Raw genomic sequence first — 16,165 nt, 5'->3', positions numbered from 1 at the left:
CCGATGCCTGTTTGGGTACACAGAGGGAGAATTCAGAATGTCCAATTCACCTAACAGCATGTCTTTTGGGATTTGGTAGCACAGTGGTTAGCACTGTCCAGGGTACTTGTAGATGGCGGATATGCTTTGGGGTGGTCAGGAGATAAATTAATCGCGTTAGGATTCCTGCCTTTGACCTACCCTGGTAGCCACAGTATTAATATGGCTAGTCCAGTTCAGTTTCTGATCAATGGTAACCCACAGGATGTTGACTGTGGGGGATTCAGTGATGGTAATGCCATTGAATGTCAACGGGCAGTGGTTAGATCCTCTCTTGTAGGAGAGGGTCATTGCTGGGCACTTGAGTGGCGTGAATGTAACTTGCCACTTGTCAGTCTGAGCCTGGATATTGTCCAGGTCTTGCTGCATTTGGACATGGACTACTTCATTGTCTGAGGAGTTGCAAAGGTGCTTAACATTGTGCAGTATCCACAAACATCCCCACTTCTGACCTTATGGTGGAAGGCAGGTCATTGATGAAGCAGCTGAAGATGGTTGGATCTAGGACACTACCTGAGGAACTCCTGCAGTGATGTCCTGGAGCTGAGATGATTGACCTCCAACCACCACAACCATCTTCCTTTGTGCCAGGTATGACTCCAATCAGAGTTTTCCAACTGGTGCCTATTGACTCCATTTTAGCTAGGGTTCCTTGATGCCATACGTGGTCAAATGCTGTCTTGATGTCAAGGGCAATCACCCTCACCTCACGTCTGGCATTCAGCTCTTTTGTCCATGTTTGACCCAAGGCTGTAATGAGGTCAGGAGCTGAGTGACCCTGGTGAACCCAAACTGAGCAAGTTATTGCTGAGTAAGTGCTGCTTGATAGCGCTGCTGATGACTCCTTCCATCACTTTGCTGAATGAAAGTAGATCGATGGGATGGTAATTGACTGCATGGAATATACTCTATTTTTAGAGGGCAGGACATACCTGAGCAAGTTGCGAATCTTTGATCTGATCTATTGATTCTGGGGTCACTTGAGTCAATCAATCACATGCTGCTTCTGCTGTTTAGCATGCATGTAGCTCTGTGCTGTATCTTCACCAGGGTGACAACTTAGATTTAGGTGCGCCTGAGTTGGGCCCTTGATTTTAGATACTGGTAGAATCAGGACTATGCTGGGCCAGGGGGTTACAGCTTGTGGTGAAATTCTATTGCTGCCAATGACCCACAGAGCCCTGTGGATGTTCAGTTTCAAGCTGCTAGATCTGTTCAGTATCCATTCCATTTAGCATGGTTGTAATGCCAAACAATGGGATGCAAGGTGTCCTCAGGATTAAAAAGGGATTTGAATCCACAAGGACTGTGTGGTAACCTCCCGTACCAAAGTTGTTAAGGGCAGATGTACCTGAAACAGGTAGATTGGTGAGAGTGAGGTCAAGCAGCTGTTTTGAGTTGGTTCTGTCATGGCCTGTCATTGGCCCAGTCCAGCAGTTTGGGCCTTTAGAACTCAGCAACTCGCTCAGTGTGTGGATCAAGAATAGTGCGAGTCAGGATTGGAGGGATTGCTGAAGTTTATGTCACTGCCCAGTAATAAATGGAGAGTTATGGTTTATGTTTCTATGGGGGGGCGATTTTAAACCCGCATTCACTGTCAGCGTAAAGGGTGACGCGGGCCCAAATTTCCGTGAGGGTCGGGAAACTAGATTGTTGCCGGCGAGATGTTGTTTCCGATTTTCTCCGCCCCTCAATGGTGATGTAATCAGACTCCTGCCCAGAAAGGCTGGGAACTTAATTTCAATATATTTTAATATCCCAGCCACATGAACCCCCTCCCCCATTTCTGAATATTCACACCTCCCATATCGGTGAGGTTTGTAACAACTATAGAAAAATGGGAATTGTCGAGAGTAACCCACTGAGGATGCCCAGGTAAGTATGCCCACCGGGGGAATGCCCTGGCACTACCCCAGCACAGGTTGGCACTGCCCTCCTGCACTGCCCCAGCACAAGTTTCAACCTGTTCCAGGGCATTGCCAATCTTTGCCTGGGAAAATGTTGGTCTGTGCAGGGGGCAATGCCAGGGTCAGTGCCATGTTTGTAGTGCCAGAGGTGGGTCCTCTCAGGAGCCCCATGGGGGTGGGGGCTCCTCTGATGTGCGTCGGGGGATGGGAGAGAGCTGATGCCTGTGAGGTGGGGGGGGGGGGCAATACTTCTGTGGTGGTAGGAAGTGGGGTGGCTTGGAGAGTGCCCCTGATTCATCCATGGGGGTAGAGGGTGGGGAATACCCCAACACATCCATGGTTGGAGGGGTCACCCTGATGCTTGCGTGCGGGTGGTTTGGTTCAATGACTGTAGGGTCATTGAGGTGGGGTTTTTCCCCCAATTCTTGTCGGAGGGGTTATCTGTGTCTTTGGGCTATGGAAGGGGGGGGGTTAGAATTTAATTCCATTGCAGAGGACCGGACGGCATCTTTAAAGGGTGCCATGATCTCTGTGGACCCTGCCTTGCCAGCTTGACAGGCCCTGATCCTCCAGAGTGATAGCGTTAACCATGCTCCCAAACCTCCAGTGCACTAAGTGGCAGAAAGTCTGCTCTGGAAACTCGTCAATGCATCTGGAGAGATACACGTTGATTTTCAGTCAGACCCTGACACTGCCAAATTTTGGTAGAATTCCGCCCCTTGTCTCTAACTGTTCTGACCTTTTGTAGCTAAATCCCAATTGAAGTCAAATTACCGAAATACAATTATTTTATTTGTCTTGCTTCATTGTAATGACCAGAGTGGGTTTTTCCTGCCAGTGCTGGTACTGGAAATTCCTCATCAAGTCAATGGACTTTTGGCTGCTGTCCAAATTTTCCAGTCCCGCCCATGCTGATTCGTGTTGCGGCTGGGACCAGGAAATCACAGCCCAGGTGTATGTCCCCTCCCATTTTCGTTTGCTTCATTATAAGTGTGTTTGTTTCGCCATGCCTCTCTGTATACCTTTGACCATTACTGAATCCAGCATTGTGCATTAATATTCTTTTGAAATTAGATTGCCCACAATTTACACAGCAAACGGCCTTACTAACAACCAGTTAGTGCAGATTAAAATAAAACCTGTCTAATTTATAATCATAAGCCTTTCATTCGCCTTGTTAACAAATGTCTTGACAATGATTCTTTTTGGTTCAAAGCATTGGGCTAATTTTACCTAAATTGCTTTCTACATTTTGTACCATCAATATTATTTCATCCCAAATATATTATCTGCTGTTTAATATTTTGGAACCAAAGATCTTTAGTTACCAGTTTTATTTCTCTTTGTAATGCAATTCTTTGAATCAAGTTTCAAGTGGCAAATAATAGACTGCGGGAGCATTTCAGATGTATACTGAGTCCTGGGTTGACTTTAGAACATCCCCACTTACTAAAATACACAACTGGATACATTTTTGATATTTCTGAGTGCATTTTCTCATTGTTTCCATGCATTAAAGTCTATGATAGTATTTCACAGAAGGTGGCCACATGTGCAGGGAGCTACTGCACTTTGGACAATGGGGCCAAATGATATTGGAGGTGTAAAACTACAGGGACATGGTGATTCATAAATACTCGGTTTGCGGGTGGCAGGGTGGTGCAGTGGTTAGCACTGTTGCCTCACGGCGCCGAGGTTCCAGGTTTGATCCTGCATCACTGTCCGTGTGGAGTTTGCCGTGACTTTCCGTGACTGTGTGGGTCTCACCCCCACAACCCAAAGATGTGCAGGGTAGGTGGATTGGCTAAATTGCCTCTTAATTTAAAAATCTTAAAAAAGTACTCCAGAGAAATGCTCCAAGGTGCTTTACAGAGCTGAATTTCAAAAAGGGACAGATTGGCGAAGGTGATCAAAGTTTGTTTGGAAAGGTTGGAGGGCTTTAAAGGAGACAAGAGGAGAGGAAGGGGTTAATAAGGGAACTCTAAACTGTGGGGTGCTAAAATAAGGAGGCAGCTAAGGGAGCAGGTAGAGCTGCTGAGGGGGAGCGAGTTCAGATTAGGGACTTTGCGCAAAAGATCTAGAGGGGGTTCCCTGGATTGCCGGGATACGTCCTGCTGGAGCGACTGCTGCTTCTGGATATGGAAGGGGAGGGAAGAATTGGGGATATATACAAGTGGCTGGGGAGTAGGGAGGTGAGCGGGTGGTGAAGATCAAGGAGAAATGGGAAGCGGAGTTGGGAAGGGAGATCAGTTGGGGAGTATGGAGTGAGGCACTGCGAAAGGTAAACGGGACCTCTTGTGCAAGGATGAGCCTGACATAGTTTAAGGTGGTGCACAGGTGCATATGGCTCGGGTGAGAATGAGTGGGTTCTTTCAGGGGGTAGCAGATGAGTGTGAGAGGTGTGGGCGTGGGCCAGCGAAACACGCGCACATGTTTTGGGGTTGCGAAAAATTGGGAAGATTTTGGGCAGGAGTGTTCGCGGTCTTAGCCAGGATAGTGGAGGAGGAGGTGGACCCGGACCCTTTGGTGGCGATATTTGGGGTTTCAGAGTAGCCGGAGTTCATGGAGAGGAGGAAGGCCAGTGTCATGGCCTTCGCCTCTCTGATTGCACGGCTACAAATTTTGCTGGAGTGGCAGTCGGCATCGCCACCGGGGGTAGCGGCTTGGTTGGGTGACCTGTACGACTTCCTGCGGTTGGAGAAGACAAAGTATGAATTAAGGGGCTCAGCAGGGAGATTTGAGAAAAGGTGGGGGATGTTTGTGACCGATGGATACAGAACTGGCTAGGTCATAGAAGGCAGAGAGTAGCAATGGAAGGGTGCTTTTCTGATTGGAGGGCTGTGACTAGTGGTGTTCCGCAGGGATCAGTGCTGGGACCTTTGCTGTTTGTAGTATATATAAATGATTTGGAGGAAAATGTAACTGGTCGATTAGTAAGTTTGCGGACTACACAAGGTTGGTGGAATTGCGGATAGCGATGAGGACTGTCAGAGGATACAGCAGGATTTAGGTCATTTGGTGACTTGGGCGGAGAGATGGCAGATGGAGTTTAATCCGGACAAATGTGAGGTAATGCATTTTGGAAGGTCTAATGCAGGTAGGGAATATACAGTGAATGGTAGAACCCTCAAGAGTATTGACAGCCAGAGAGATCTAGGTGTACAGGTCCACAGGTCACTGAAAGGGGCAACACAGGTGGAGAAGGTAGTCAAGAAGGCATACGGCATGCTTGCCTTCATTGGCTGGGGCATTGAGTATAAAAATTGGCAAGTCATGTTGCAGCTGTATGGAACCTTAGTTAGGCCACACTTGAAGTATAGTGTTCAATTCTGGTCGCCACACTGCCAGAAGAATGTGGAGGCTTTAGAGAGGGTGCAGAAGAGATTTACCAGGATGTTGCCTGGTATGGAGGGCATTAACTATGAGGAGAGGTTGAACAAATTTGGTTTGTTCTCAGTGGTACAACGGAGGTTGAGGGGCGTCCTGACAGAGGTCGACAAAATTATGAGGGGCATAGACAGAGTGGATAGTCAGAGACTTTCTCCCAGGGTAGAGGGGTCAATTACTTGGGGGCATAGGTTTAAGGTGTGAGGGACAATGTTCAGAGATGTACAAGGCAAGTTTTTTACACAGAGGGTAGTGGGTGCCTGAACTCGCTGCCGGAAGAGGTGGTGGAAGCAGGGACGATAGTGACGTTTAAGGAGCATCTTGACAAATACATGAATAGGATGGGAATAGAGGAATACGGACCCAGGAAGTGTAGAAGATTTTAGTTTAGACGGGCAGCATGGTCAGCGCAGGCTTGGAGGGCCGAAGGGCCTGTTCCTGTGCTGTACATTTCTTTGTTCTTTGTTCTTTGTTTGAGGAACTGTTTGTCGCAGTGGGGGCGGGGGGAAGGGGGGAGGGAGGGTGGAAAAGTGGAAAAATCTGTGCAGACTGTATCGTTGATTGCTGGAAAGTATGTTTCTCGTGGTGCTTATTCGCTGGTGCCAGTTTTGATACATGTTTGTACAAAAATACATTAAAAAAAAATAAAATAAGGAGGCAGGCTTAGCATTTCCAAAATTTCTAAGTAATATTGCGTTATTTTGTCTTCACTGATTTACAGATACCGCTGATTGTATATAATGTTCCAGGACTAGTACATTGACACTATTTTGTATACCTGGTCATTTTGGAATTATTAAAAGCTTCATTTATACATGAGAGGAGAGTTAATCTAACTTTTGCCAATGTGACACATATTTTACGGGCAACACGATGGCGCAGTGGTTAGCATTGCTGCCTACGGCGCTGAGGACCCGGGTTCGAATCCCGGCCCTGGGTCACTGTCTGTGTGGAGTTTGCACATTCTCCCCGTGTTTGCGTGGGTTTCACCCCCACAACCCAAAGATGTGCAGATAGGCGGATTGGCCACGCTAAATTGCCCCTTAATTGGAAAAAATAATTGGGTACTCTAAATTTATAAAAAAAAAATGATACACATTTTACAGCCTGTTTTACTCCCCCTATTATGCATTACACAATAGAAATAAACATCAAGGGTTATGCATGACGAGTATTTTGTTAGTCTTTGCACTGTCACAAATTCCTAATTCCTAAACGATTGTTACATAACATGGGTCCCCTGCCCCCTGTGACAATAGAACCAAAACCCTGGAGGAGCAAACGGTCCCAAACTTTGCAAAGCCATTCACTCACCACTTGAAGGAACTGCTGTTCCAGTGTCCTGTATTCCGGGGAACTCTTATTGAAAAGGTCATCAGAAAACAACATGTTGGTGACTCGTAAGCTGAAGAAAACCACCAGTTCCTTCGATGGAGCAGGCATCAGGGAGCTTGATATTGAATGTTTCAGAGGAGAAGGGGATGCGGTGGAGGGGGCACTACTCTCACTTCCAGCCAGTCTGTCTGTGCTCACCATGCTCTCGGTGTCCGCCATGTCAAATTTACCCCCAGCATCTTCCTCTCCTGTTCCAAAGACTGAAGCTTCATTACCGGAGCCGTGAGGAGCAGCAGTTGTGTGCAGCACGGCTGAAAGGGTGTTGGGCTCACCTCCCATCTCACTCGTGCCAGAGTGAAGCAGGTCAGAGGCTGGCAGCATTGCAGCTGTTGGCACTGTTAGAGCCAGAGAAGCTGATGCTGGATTGACGGGTTCAGTGGTCTGTGACATTGTAGGGAACTTGGGCACAGTGGGCCCTCCTTCGGTTGAGGATTCTGCTGGTGACACTGGGGTCTGTGAGGTCTCTTTTGTCAATAGTGCTGCGGCAATATGTTCTTCAGGTGTTTCTCCTGTGCTGTCGTGAGGCTGGTCTGACGACGGTGGAAGATGAGCTTCTGAAATGGAAGGAATATTCAGATTCAGTGATGTTAATAATGCACTGCTCATACCTTTAGGGTTTACAAGCATATCTATAATCTGAACCCATAGACAAAAATAAACGTTGCTCATTTATGGTTTGAATATCAATAAATTCCATACATCTCCAGATCAGGCTTCAGCTGCAATGCATAAACTAGTGCCGTAGATCCCACATTGATTGGTTAAACATGTATTATGACAATGGGGGAGGATTTTAAGATGCAAAACTACTTGGATTAGGCGCAGGTGGGGTTACAGTGGCCAAAAGTATATTTATGTCTGCAAGCCGGCTTCAATATGTCAGCTTTTGGGTTTAACATGGACATATTTGGCTGGGTGAGTGTGCAACCTCTTTTGGAGAGACAGGACACCAATTTAAATATGTTATTGCCCCGTTATATTCCAAACGACATTCGGATTTACCAGCACTTACGCAGACTTTCCGGACTTCCTTAAACTCACCATTGAAGCCACAATTACAATTCATAGGGCTTTATGAAAAGTCAGTTTTCCTCCCAGTTCCCAACTACTTTCTTACCGTGCGCTGGGAAGGACTTTGGTCAGAGAACATGACAGGGTTAGTGTTTACACATTGGTAGTTTTCTGACTCGGATCCAGGCAGGCCTTGGGTTAGACCTCAGCAAATATGCTGAACACCAGCAGCAGCAACAACCAGCTGTGAATAGATCTGAGAGTGGTGAGCAGGGAGGGGGGGAGCAGAGACATCAAACTTGTTAGAGGCATTCTCTGTGTAATAGGGTGAACTGGCAGGATATCAGCCTTACAGACCCCTCAGGAAAGTGATGCTTCTGGAGGCTGACTTTGTTGTGTCAAGTGGTATCGGGAATAACATCAGGATGGGCAGTGCTTAGGCTGCTTGTTTAGACCTCGGATAAACAACAATATGACCGATATGGTTAACAGTGCCAGCAACAAATAGCTATTTGGTGACCTGTGACTGGAGAAGAGAAAGGATTGCAAGAGGAAGCGCTGACAGGCCTACAGGACGAGGCTTAGTTCTCTTCATATGTCATGCCAACAATGTTTTAGGAGGCTCAGTTCTCCCGTCAGTTGGTGACAGATACCTGCAGCCTCTTCAAAGAAGACCGGCTTGCTGCTCTTCCTCGTGGGCGAGTGTTGATGGTAGCTGTGAAAGTGAACACTTCCCTCAACTTGGCTGGAGACATATTGAGAATTTCTTGTTCAGTCACCCACAAACACAGAAGGCAGGGGGCTGATGGGTTGATAGCCGGATCTGAACTTTGCCTCCAGTGACACCAGCTAGACTGAGTGGGCACTCGGGTTTATATATCTGGCTGGCTTCTTCTCATACAATGACAGAATGGTATCACCCCGAAGGACGCCATTCAGGACATCAAGTCTGCATGCAATTTTTTGGAAAGCAAATCTATTGGTCCCACGCTACTTCTTTCCCAATATTCCTATAATTTTTCCCCCTTCAAGCATGTATCCAATTTCCTTGCAAAGTAACTACCACCCTATTGGACAGCGCATTCAAAATCCTAACCACACATTGTGTAAAAATATTTTTTCTTCATGTTGCCTCTGACTTTGTTGTTGCTTACCCTCATCTTTATTGACTCTGGTTAAACCCTTGATGATTTTCAACGCCTCAATCAAATCTTTAAAGAGAATAACCCAAGCTTCTCTCCTCTGCCGACACACTGTAATCCTTTGTCCCTGGAGCCAATTTAGAAAATATTTTCCTAACCCTCTCCAAAACATTCCCATCTGGGATGAGGAATTGAACAATTCCAGACAGAGCCCGACTAATGTGTTATATTGCTTTAACAGAACTTTGTGCATTTTGCCTCTGTTAATAAAACTCAGGATCCCTGAGCATTATTAATACATTATTAATTGCTTTGATAACCTGTCCTGGCACCGTCTAAGATTCATGCCTAAACACCAGCAAGTGCCTCTTGAAGTCTGATGCGCGATCAATGAACACAGAAACAAAGGAGTAGTCCGAATCGAAGGCTTTCATCTACAAGAAATGTGCCCAGCAGCTTGAGTACAGAAAGAACGATGGCTGCTGTGAAACACGGGTTCTTATACTCCGCCTCGTGGGCGGAGCTACCTTCGTCTCAACCAATGGGAAGACAACACTTGGGCCAATGGGCAGCGAGCCTTCTCCACCAATAGCAGCTCACATTCCCAGGTACCGTAGTACCTTTAGTCATACTACCACAAAGTCTATTACTATCTTCCTCACTGCTTACTGCACTTCTAAGTTTTCTGTCATCTGCAAATTTCAAAATTGTGCTCTCTACCTCCACATCAAAATCTTTAACATACATCATAAACAGTTGTGGTCCAAGTACTGAAGTGAGGTGAACATCACTGAATACTTCGTTCCTGTCACAAAAACAGTTATTCCCCACAATTCTCTGTTGTCTAACTTTGTGCCACTGCCCCTTTTTGTGCCATGTGCTTCAGATTTGCAAATGGGCTGAGTATGTGGTATTTTATCAAACACCTTTAAAAGCCCGTATGAACAAAATCAACTGCACTCCCCTCTTCAAAATCTCCGTTGGCTCATCAACAATCTTAGTCAAGTGAACCAGACACAATTTGCCCTGAGTAAACCCATGCTGGCTCTCTATTATTAGTCAATTTAATTTTCCGCTGGAATATTTGTTTCTAAGAACCTTCTCAGCAGTGACGTTAGATTGAGTGGATTGTAATTGCCAGATTTATCCTGCAACTCTTCTTTGAATAAGGCTGCAGCATTTGGAATCCTCCAATTCTCTGCCACCATTCCTGTATCTCAGGGGGAATTTGGAGATTGTGGCCAGCACCTCCACAACTCTGACTTAATAATAATCTTTATTAGTGTCACAAGTAGGCTTACATTAACACTGCAATGAAGTAACTGTGAAAATCCACAATGGGGGAAAAAAGAGGCCAAGGAGCAACTGTATTGGCAGTTATTCATCCAATGGATGGAGTTCATTTGGATTGGAATGGATTTGGGTTTATTGTCATGTGTACTGAGCTGCAGTGAAAAGTATTGTTCGGTGTACAGTCCAGACAGATCGTTCCATACCTGAAGATACATAGGACACATGATAATTACACAATGTAAATACATAGGGCCGGGATTCTCCCCTAACTGGTGGGTCGGGCCGTACCGGTGCCGAGGAGTGGCATGAACCACTCCGGTGTCGGGCCGCCCGGAAGGTGCGGAATCCTCCGCACCTTCAGGGACTAGGCCGGCACCGGTGGGGTTGGCGCCGCGCCAACCAGCGCCGAAGGGCCTCTGCCGGTGGCACGAGTTGGCGCATGCGCGGGAGCACCAGCGTGTGCTGGCTGATCCCAGCACATGCGCAGGGGGGGTCCTTATCTGTGCCGGCCATGGCAGACGTTTACAGCGGCCGGCGTGGAGGGAAGGATTGCCCCCATGGCACAGGCCCGACCGCGGATCAGTGGGCCCCGGTCGCGGGCCAGGCTACCGTGGGGGCACCCCCGGGGCCAGATCCCCCGCGCCCCTTGAGGACTCCGCAGGCTACCTGCAGAGCCACTTCCAACGGCCCCCGACTGGTGCGATGCGATTCCCGTCCCCGTCGAAAAACCGGCGCTGGAGAATCCGGTAGCCAGCGTCAGGGTGGGATTCATGCCACCCTCCGGCAATTCTCCGGCCCGGCGGGGGTTCGGAGAATCCCGCCCATAGATACAGACATTATTTATCCATTCCATCCAGCATCAGCACACTATGGATGTGGTGTATACCCTCGACAAGGTGCATTGCAGCAACCCACTAAAGCTCCTTTAACAGCACCTCCTAAACCAGTAACCTCTGCACCCCAGAGGATTAATGGCACAGGTGCTTGGGAACACTACCACCTGTAAATTCCCCTCCAAGTCACACACCATCCTGACTTGGAAATATATTGGTGTTTTTTCACTGTTGCTGTGTCAAAATATTGCAACCCCCTTCCTAACAGCTCTTTGGGTATATCTACAGCACATAAACTGCAGTGTTTGAAATAGGCAGCTCAGCACCACCTTCGAAAGGGAATAATGGATAGGTGTTAAATGCTGGCCTTGCCAGTCACCCACATATCCTAGGAATAATAACAATATTCCTGTGCCAATGCGATGATGTTTTAGCATGGTTTTATGTAATATGGTACAGTACTGGGTAGCCCAGGCCCTAAGCCTACTGGGAAATGTAGCCAAGTAAAAGAGATGCTATGGCCTGATATGTATTCGTAAAGGCACTAGCAAAATGAAGACACCAGCAAAGCCTGATTGTTAAAAGACTAACTCTATATCAGCATAAGCAACATAAACAGCGGGGGTCTGCAGTGAAGAACAGGATGTGCAGCCAAGGAGTGAACACGGGAGCTGATTGGACAATGGCTGTTGCTATGCCTCGGATAGACAGTAATTAAACATGGACCACTGCGTGTAGTGCCCCTGAGAAAACTACGACCCCTGAGTGAGTCACGACTCTTTGAACATTTGGGACTCAAGGACAGTGATTGATTAGTGCTGCCTTGTGAGCACATCACAGGAAGTATGAGATCAGTGCCAGAAAGATCTGTATAAATAGGATTTCATCAGCGAAACTTCCTGGAACAACATCGCAGAAGGAAGAAGCATCAAGCCTCCAGCTGGTATGAACTTTGTCCCGGCACATCACTGCAGGAGTTCCTCAGGCCCAACCATCTTCCTCAGGATAGTGTCCAAGGCCCGGCCATCTTCAGCTGCTTCATCAACGACCTATCTTCCAACCAAAGGCCAAATGTGAGGATGTTCGCTGATGATTGAATAATGTTCAGCACCATTCGCAACTCCTCAGACATTGAAGCAGTCCACGTGCAAATGCAGCAAGGTCTGTAAAATATCCAAATTGGGCTGACAAGTAGCAAGGAATATTTGTGCCACATGTGCCAGGCAATGACCATCTCCAATAGGAGAAAATCAGACCATCGCCCCATGGCATTCAATGGCATTATCACCACTGAATCTCCACTTTCAAATCCTGGGGGGGGTTACCATTGAGCAGAAACTGAATTGGACTAGCAAGGGATGGCAAGGTGCCACAGTGATTAGCATTTCTGTCTCACAGCATCGGGGATCCAAGTTCATTCAGGACTTGGTGTTTGCACGTTCTCCCCTTCCATGTGGGTTTCTTCCGGGTGCTCTGGATTCCTCCCACAGTCCAAAGCTACGCAGGTTAGGTGGATTGATCATGCTAAATTTACCCTTCGTGTCCAGGGATGTGCAGGTTGGGCTATGGGGATAGGGCGGAGTGGGCTGGGGAATTAGCCTAGGTAGTATTCTTTCGGAGGGTCTGTGCAGACTCGATGGGCCAAATGGCCTCCTTCTGCATTGTCGTGATTCTATGTTCTATATAAATACTGTGGCTACAATAGCAGGTCAGAGGCCAGGAATCCTGCTGTGAGTAAGTCACCTTCTGACTCCCCAAAGCCTGTCCACCACCGACAGGGCACAAGTCAGGAGTGTGATGGAATTGTCCCCACTTGTCTGGACGAGTGAAGCTCCAACAATACTCAAGATGCTCAAAACCATCAGTACTAACCAGCCCACTGATTGGTATCCCTTCCACAAACATTCTCTCCCTCTAAGACCGACGAATAGTGGCATCCATGTGCACCATCTATAAGGTGCACTGCAGCAACTCACCAATGCTCCTTAGACAACATCTTCCAAACCCACAACCACTACCATCCAGAAGGGCAAGAGCAGTACATACCTGGGAACCTCACCATCTAGAGGTTCCCCTCCAAGTCACTCACCATCCTGACTTGGAAATATATCGCTGTTCCTTCACTGTTGCTAGGTAACATCCTGGAATTCCCTCCCTAACAGCACAGTGGGTGTAACTATAGTTCGCGGGCTGCAGCGGTTCAAGAAGGCAGCTCACCACCACCTTCCTAAGGGCAATTAGGGATGGGCAAAAAATGCTGACAACCAACAAAGCCCATATCCTGGATAAATGAATTTTTAAAAATCCTGGACTGGTAGGCATAGAAATATAAAAAAATGGAGCTGGAGGAGGCCATCCAGCCTTTCGAGCCTTCTCCACCATTCACTATGATCATGGCTGATCATTTCACTCAATAGATTGTTCTCGCTTTCCCCCCATATCCTTTGATCCCTTTAACACCCAAGAACTATGGGGACGATTCTCCAATATTGGGCCCAAGCGTTCGCGCTGTCGTGAACGCCGTCGCGTTTCATGACGGCGTGAACCGGGCCCGGGCACGACGGGTTCTGGCCCACGGCTGGCCGGCCCCGACCCAACATGGGGTCGGTGTTCAGGCTCTGTCGTATCGGCGCGGTCGCTCGGCCCATCCGGGCCGGATAATCGGAGGCCTCGCCGATTTCAGTGGCTTGCAGCCGGCGCCGCGCCAAACGCGCCAGCGCAAATGGCGGCAATTCTCCGCACCTCGGAGAATCGCACGCCGGCGTTGGGGTGTCGTGGCGCGGTTGCAGCTATTCTCTGGCCCAGCGTGGGGCTCGGAGAATCGCCCCCATTATCTAACTCCTTCTTGAAAGCATTCAGTATGTGGGCCTCAACTGCTTTCTGTGGTAATGAATTCCACAGGCTCACCACTTTCTGGGTGAAGAAATTTCTCCTCACCTCAGTCCTAAATGGTTTATCCTGTGTCCTTTGGCTACGACCTCTCGTTCTGGACTCCTCCACTATTGGAATCATCCTTCCTGCATCTACCCTGTCCAGTCCTGTTCGAATTTTAGAGGTTTCTATGAGACCCCCCTCATTCTTCTAAACTCCAGGGAATATAATTCTAACAAACTTAATCTCTCCTCACAAGTCAGTGCTGCCATCCCAGGAATCAGTCTGGTAAACCTTCGCTGCACTCACTCTATAAAAAGAGCATGAAATGAAATGAAATGAAAATCGCTTATTGTCACGAGTAGGCTTCAATGAAGTTACTGTGAAAAGCCCCTAGTCGCCACATTCCGGAAAATACTTTTTTATGGAATGAACTCGACCCCAACACATTCCGCAAACACAGGATTGAGTGTACAGGTCTCGTTGCACATTCTGCTCTCCTAATTTATGGCCATTCAGATATCAATCTCCCGTCCTGTTTTTTGATACCAAAGTGGGTAACCTCACATTTATCCACATTATACTGCGCCTGCCATACATGTGCCCACTCAGCTTGTCCAAATCACACTGAAACATCTCTGCATCCTCCTAACAGCTCACCGCCCACCGAGCTTTGTGTCATCTGCAAATCAGGAGATATTACATTTAGTTCCTTCATCTAAATCATTAAAAGACAAAGCCGCTATAAAACCAGATGACCATATATATTGTGAATAGTTGGGGTCCCACTACCGTACTAGTCACTGCTTGAAACTTGGGGAAAGACCCATTTATTCCTACTCTTTGTTCCTGTCTGCCAACCAGTTTTCTATCCATCTCAATACACTACCCTCAATCCCATGCACTTTAATTTTACAAGCTAATCTCTTCTGAAAGTTCACATAAACTGCATCCACTAGTTCCCCCTCATCAACTCTACTAGTTACATCTGCGAAGAATTTGAGTAGATTTGTCATTTGGAAATCCATGCTCTGTCCAATCCTGCCACTGTTTTCCAAGTGCTCTGCTTTTAAATCTTTTTAAATGGACTCCAGCATTATCCCCACTTCCGACGTCAGGTTCACGGATCAATAATTCCCTGTTTCCGCTCTACCCTACTTTTTAAATAGTGGGGTTACATAAGCTACCCTCAAATCTGTAGGAACTGGGGCAGCAGGGTAGCATGGTGGTTAGCATAAATGCTTCACAGCTCCAGGGTCCCAGGTTCGAATCCCGGCTGGGTCACTGTCTGTGTGGAGTCTGCACGTCCTCCCCCTGTGTGCGTGGGTTTCCTCCGGGTGCTCCGGTTTCCTCCCACAGTCCAAAGATGTGCGGGTTAGGTGGATTGGCCATGCTAAATTGCCCGTAGTGTCCTAATAAAAGTAAGGTTAAGGGGGGGTTGTTGGGTTACGGGTATGGGGTGGATACGTGGGTTTGAGTAGGGTGATCATGGCTCGGCACAACATTGAGGGCCGAAGGGCCTGTTCTGTGCTGTACTGTTCTATGTTCTATGTAACTGCTTATAGAATCTTGGAAGGTGACTGTTATAACCTGCCACGATTCTATTAGCTGGGGACAATTGGTTGCCCCTTGTTGTTTGAGGAATATGAGCTCCCCCAATGAGGGAGGAGGGGATGGCAATAATTAACAGTGCAGCTGTATAAATAGAGCTGGCCAGTGTGGTACCGGCTGGAGAGGGAACCAGTAGTGAACTACTGGTGTTGCGCACATATTGTTGTAAATAAAGTAACGTCCTGTTTGTCTCTGCAAACCGGTGCTGGATCCTTCATGGCCCTCACAAAAGTGACCACTAATGCATCCACTATTTCGAAGGCCACTTCCTTAAGTACTCTGGGATATGGATTATCTGCCCCTGTGGATTTATTGGCCTTCAATCCCATCAATTTCCTGAACACCATTTCCCTTCTAATACTGATCTGCTACAGTTCCTCCCTCTCACTAAGCCCTGTGTTCCCCAACATTTCCAGTATGTTATTTACTTGCTCCTTTGTGAAGATAGAATAAAAAATATGCAGAGGTAAGTCCCGTGTTTGCAGAATGCGTTGGGGTCGAGTTCATTCCATAAAAAAGTATTTTCCTTAAAACCGGTGTTATTTACGCTGGCTGCATCAGCAGCTGCCGGTACAGGGATGGGGACACATTAACCAATTATAATCATGCTGGGGCAAGACGGAGTTGGGAAATTAATGGATCTCCATCTCTCCTCTAAGCAAAGTACCTTTAACTG

At 47.4% G+C, this 16,165-nt stretch overlaps 1 protein-coding gene across 2 annotated transcripts in view; it reads right to left on the bottom strand.

Annotated features, from left to right (window-relative positions):
- Positions 1-16,165, bottom strand: part of LOC119969352 (interphotoreceptor matrix proteoglycan 1) — a 153,357-nt gene that overhangs the window by 24,419 nt on the left and 112,773 nt on the right. For both annotated transcript variants that reach the window (XM_038802884.1, XM_038802894.1), the window contains exon 12: positions 6,648-7,282. In XM_038802884.1, coding sequence (XP_038658812.1) covers positions 6,648-7,282 — 635 coding nt within the window. The remainder of the gene's footprint in view (positions 1-6,647; positions 7,283-16,165) is intronic.

The sequence above is a fragment of the Scyliorhinus canicula genome, chromosome 1 (genome assembly GCF_902713615.1).
Source record: "Scyliorhinus canicula chromosome 1, sScyCan1.1, whole genome shotgun sequence".
NCBI classification, from domain to species: domain Eukaryota; kingdom Metazoa; phylum Chordata; class Chondrichthyes; order Carcharhiniformes; family Scyliorhinidae; genus Scyliorhinus; species Scyliorhinus canicula.
The sequence above is the reverse complement of the archived record's forward strand: the minus strand, read 5'-3'. Positions and strand labels throughout refer to the sequence as shown.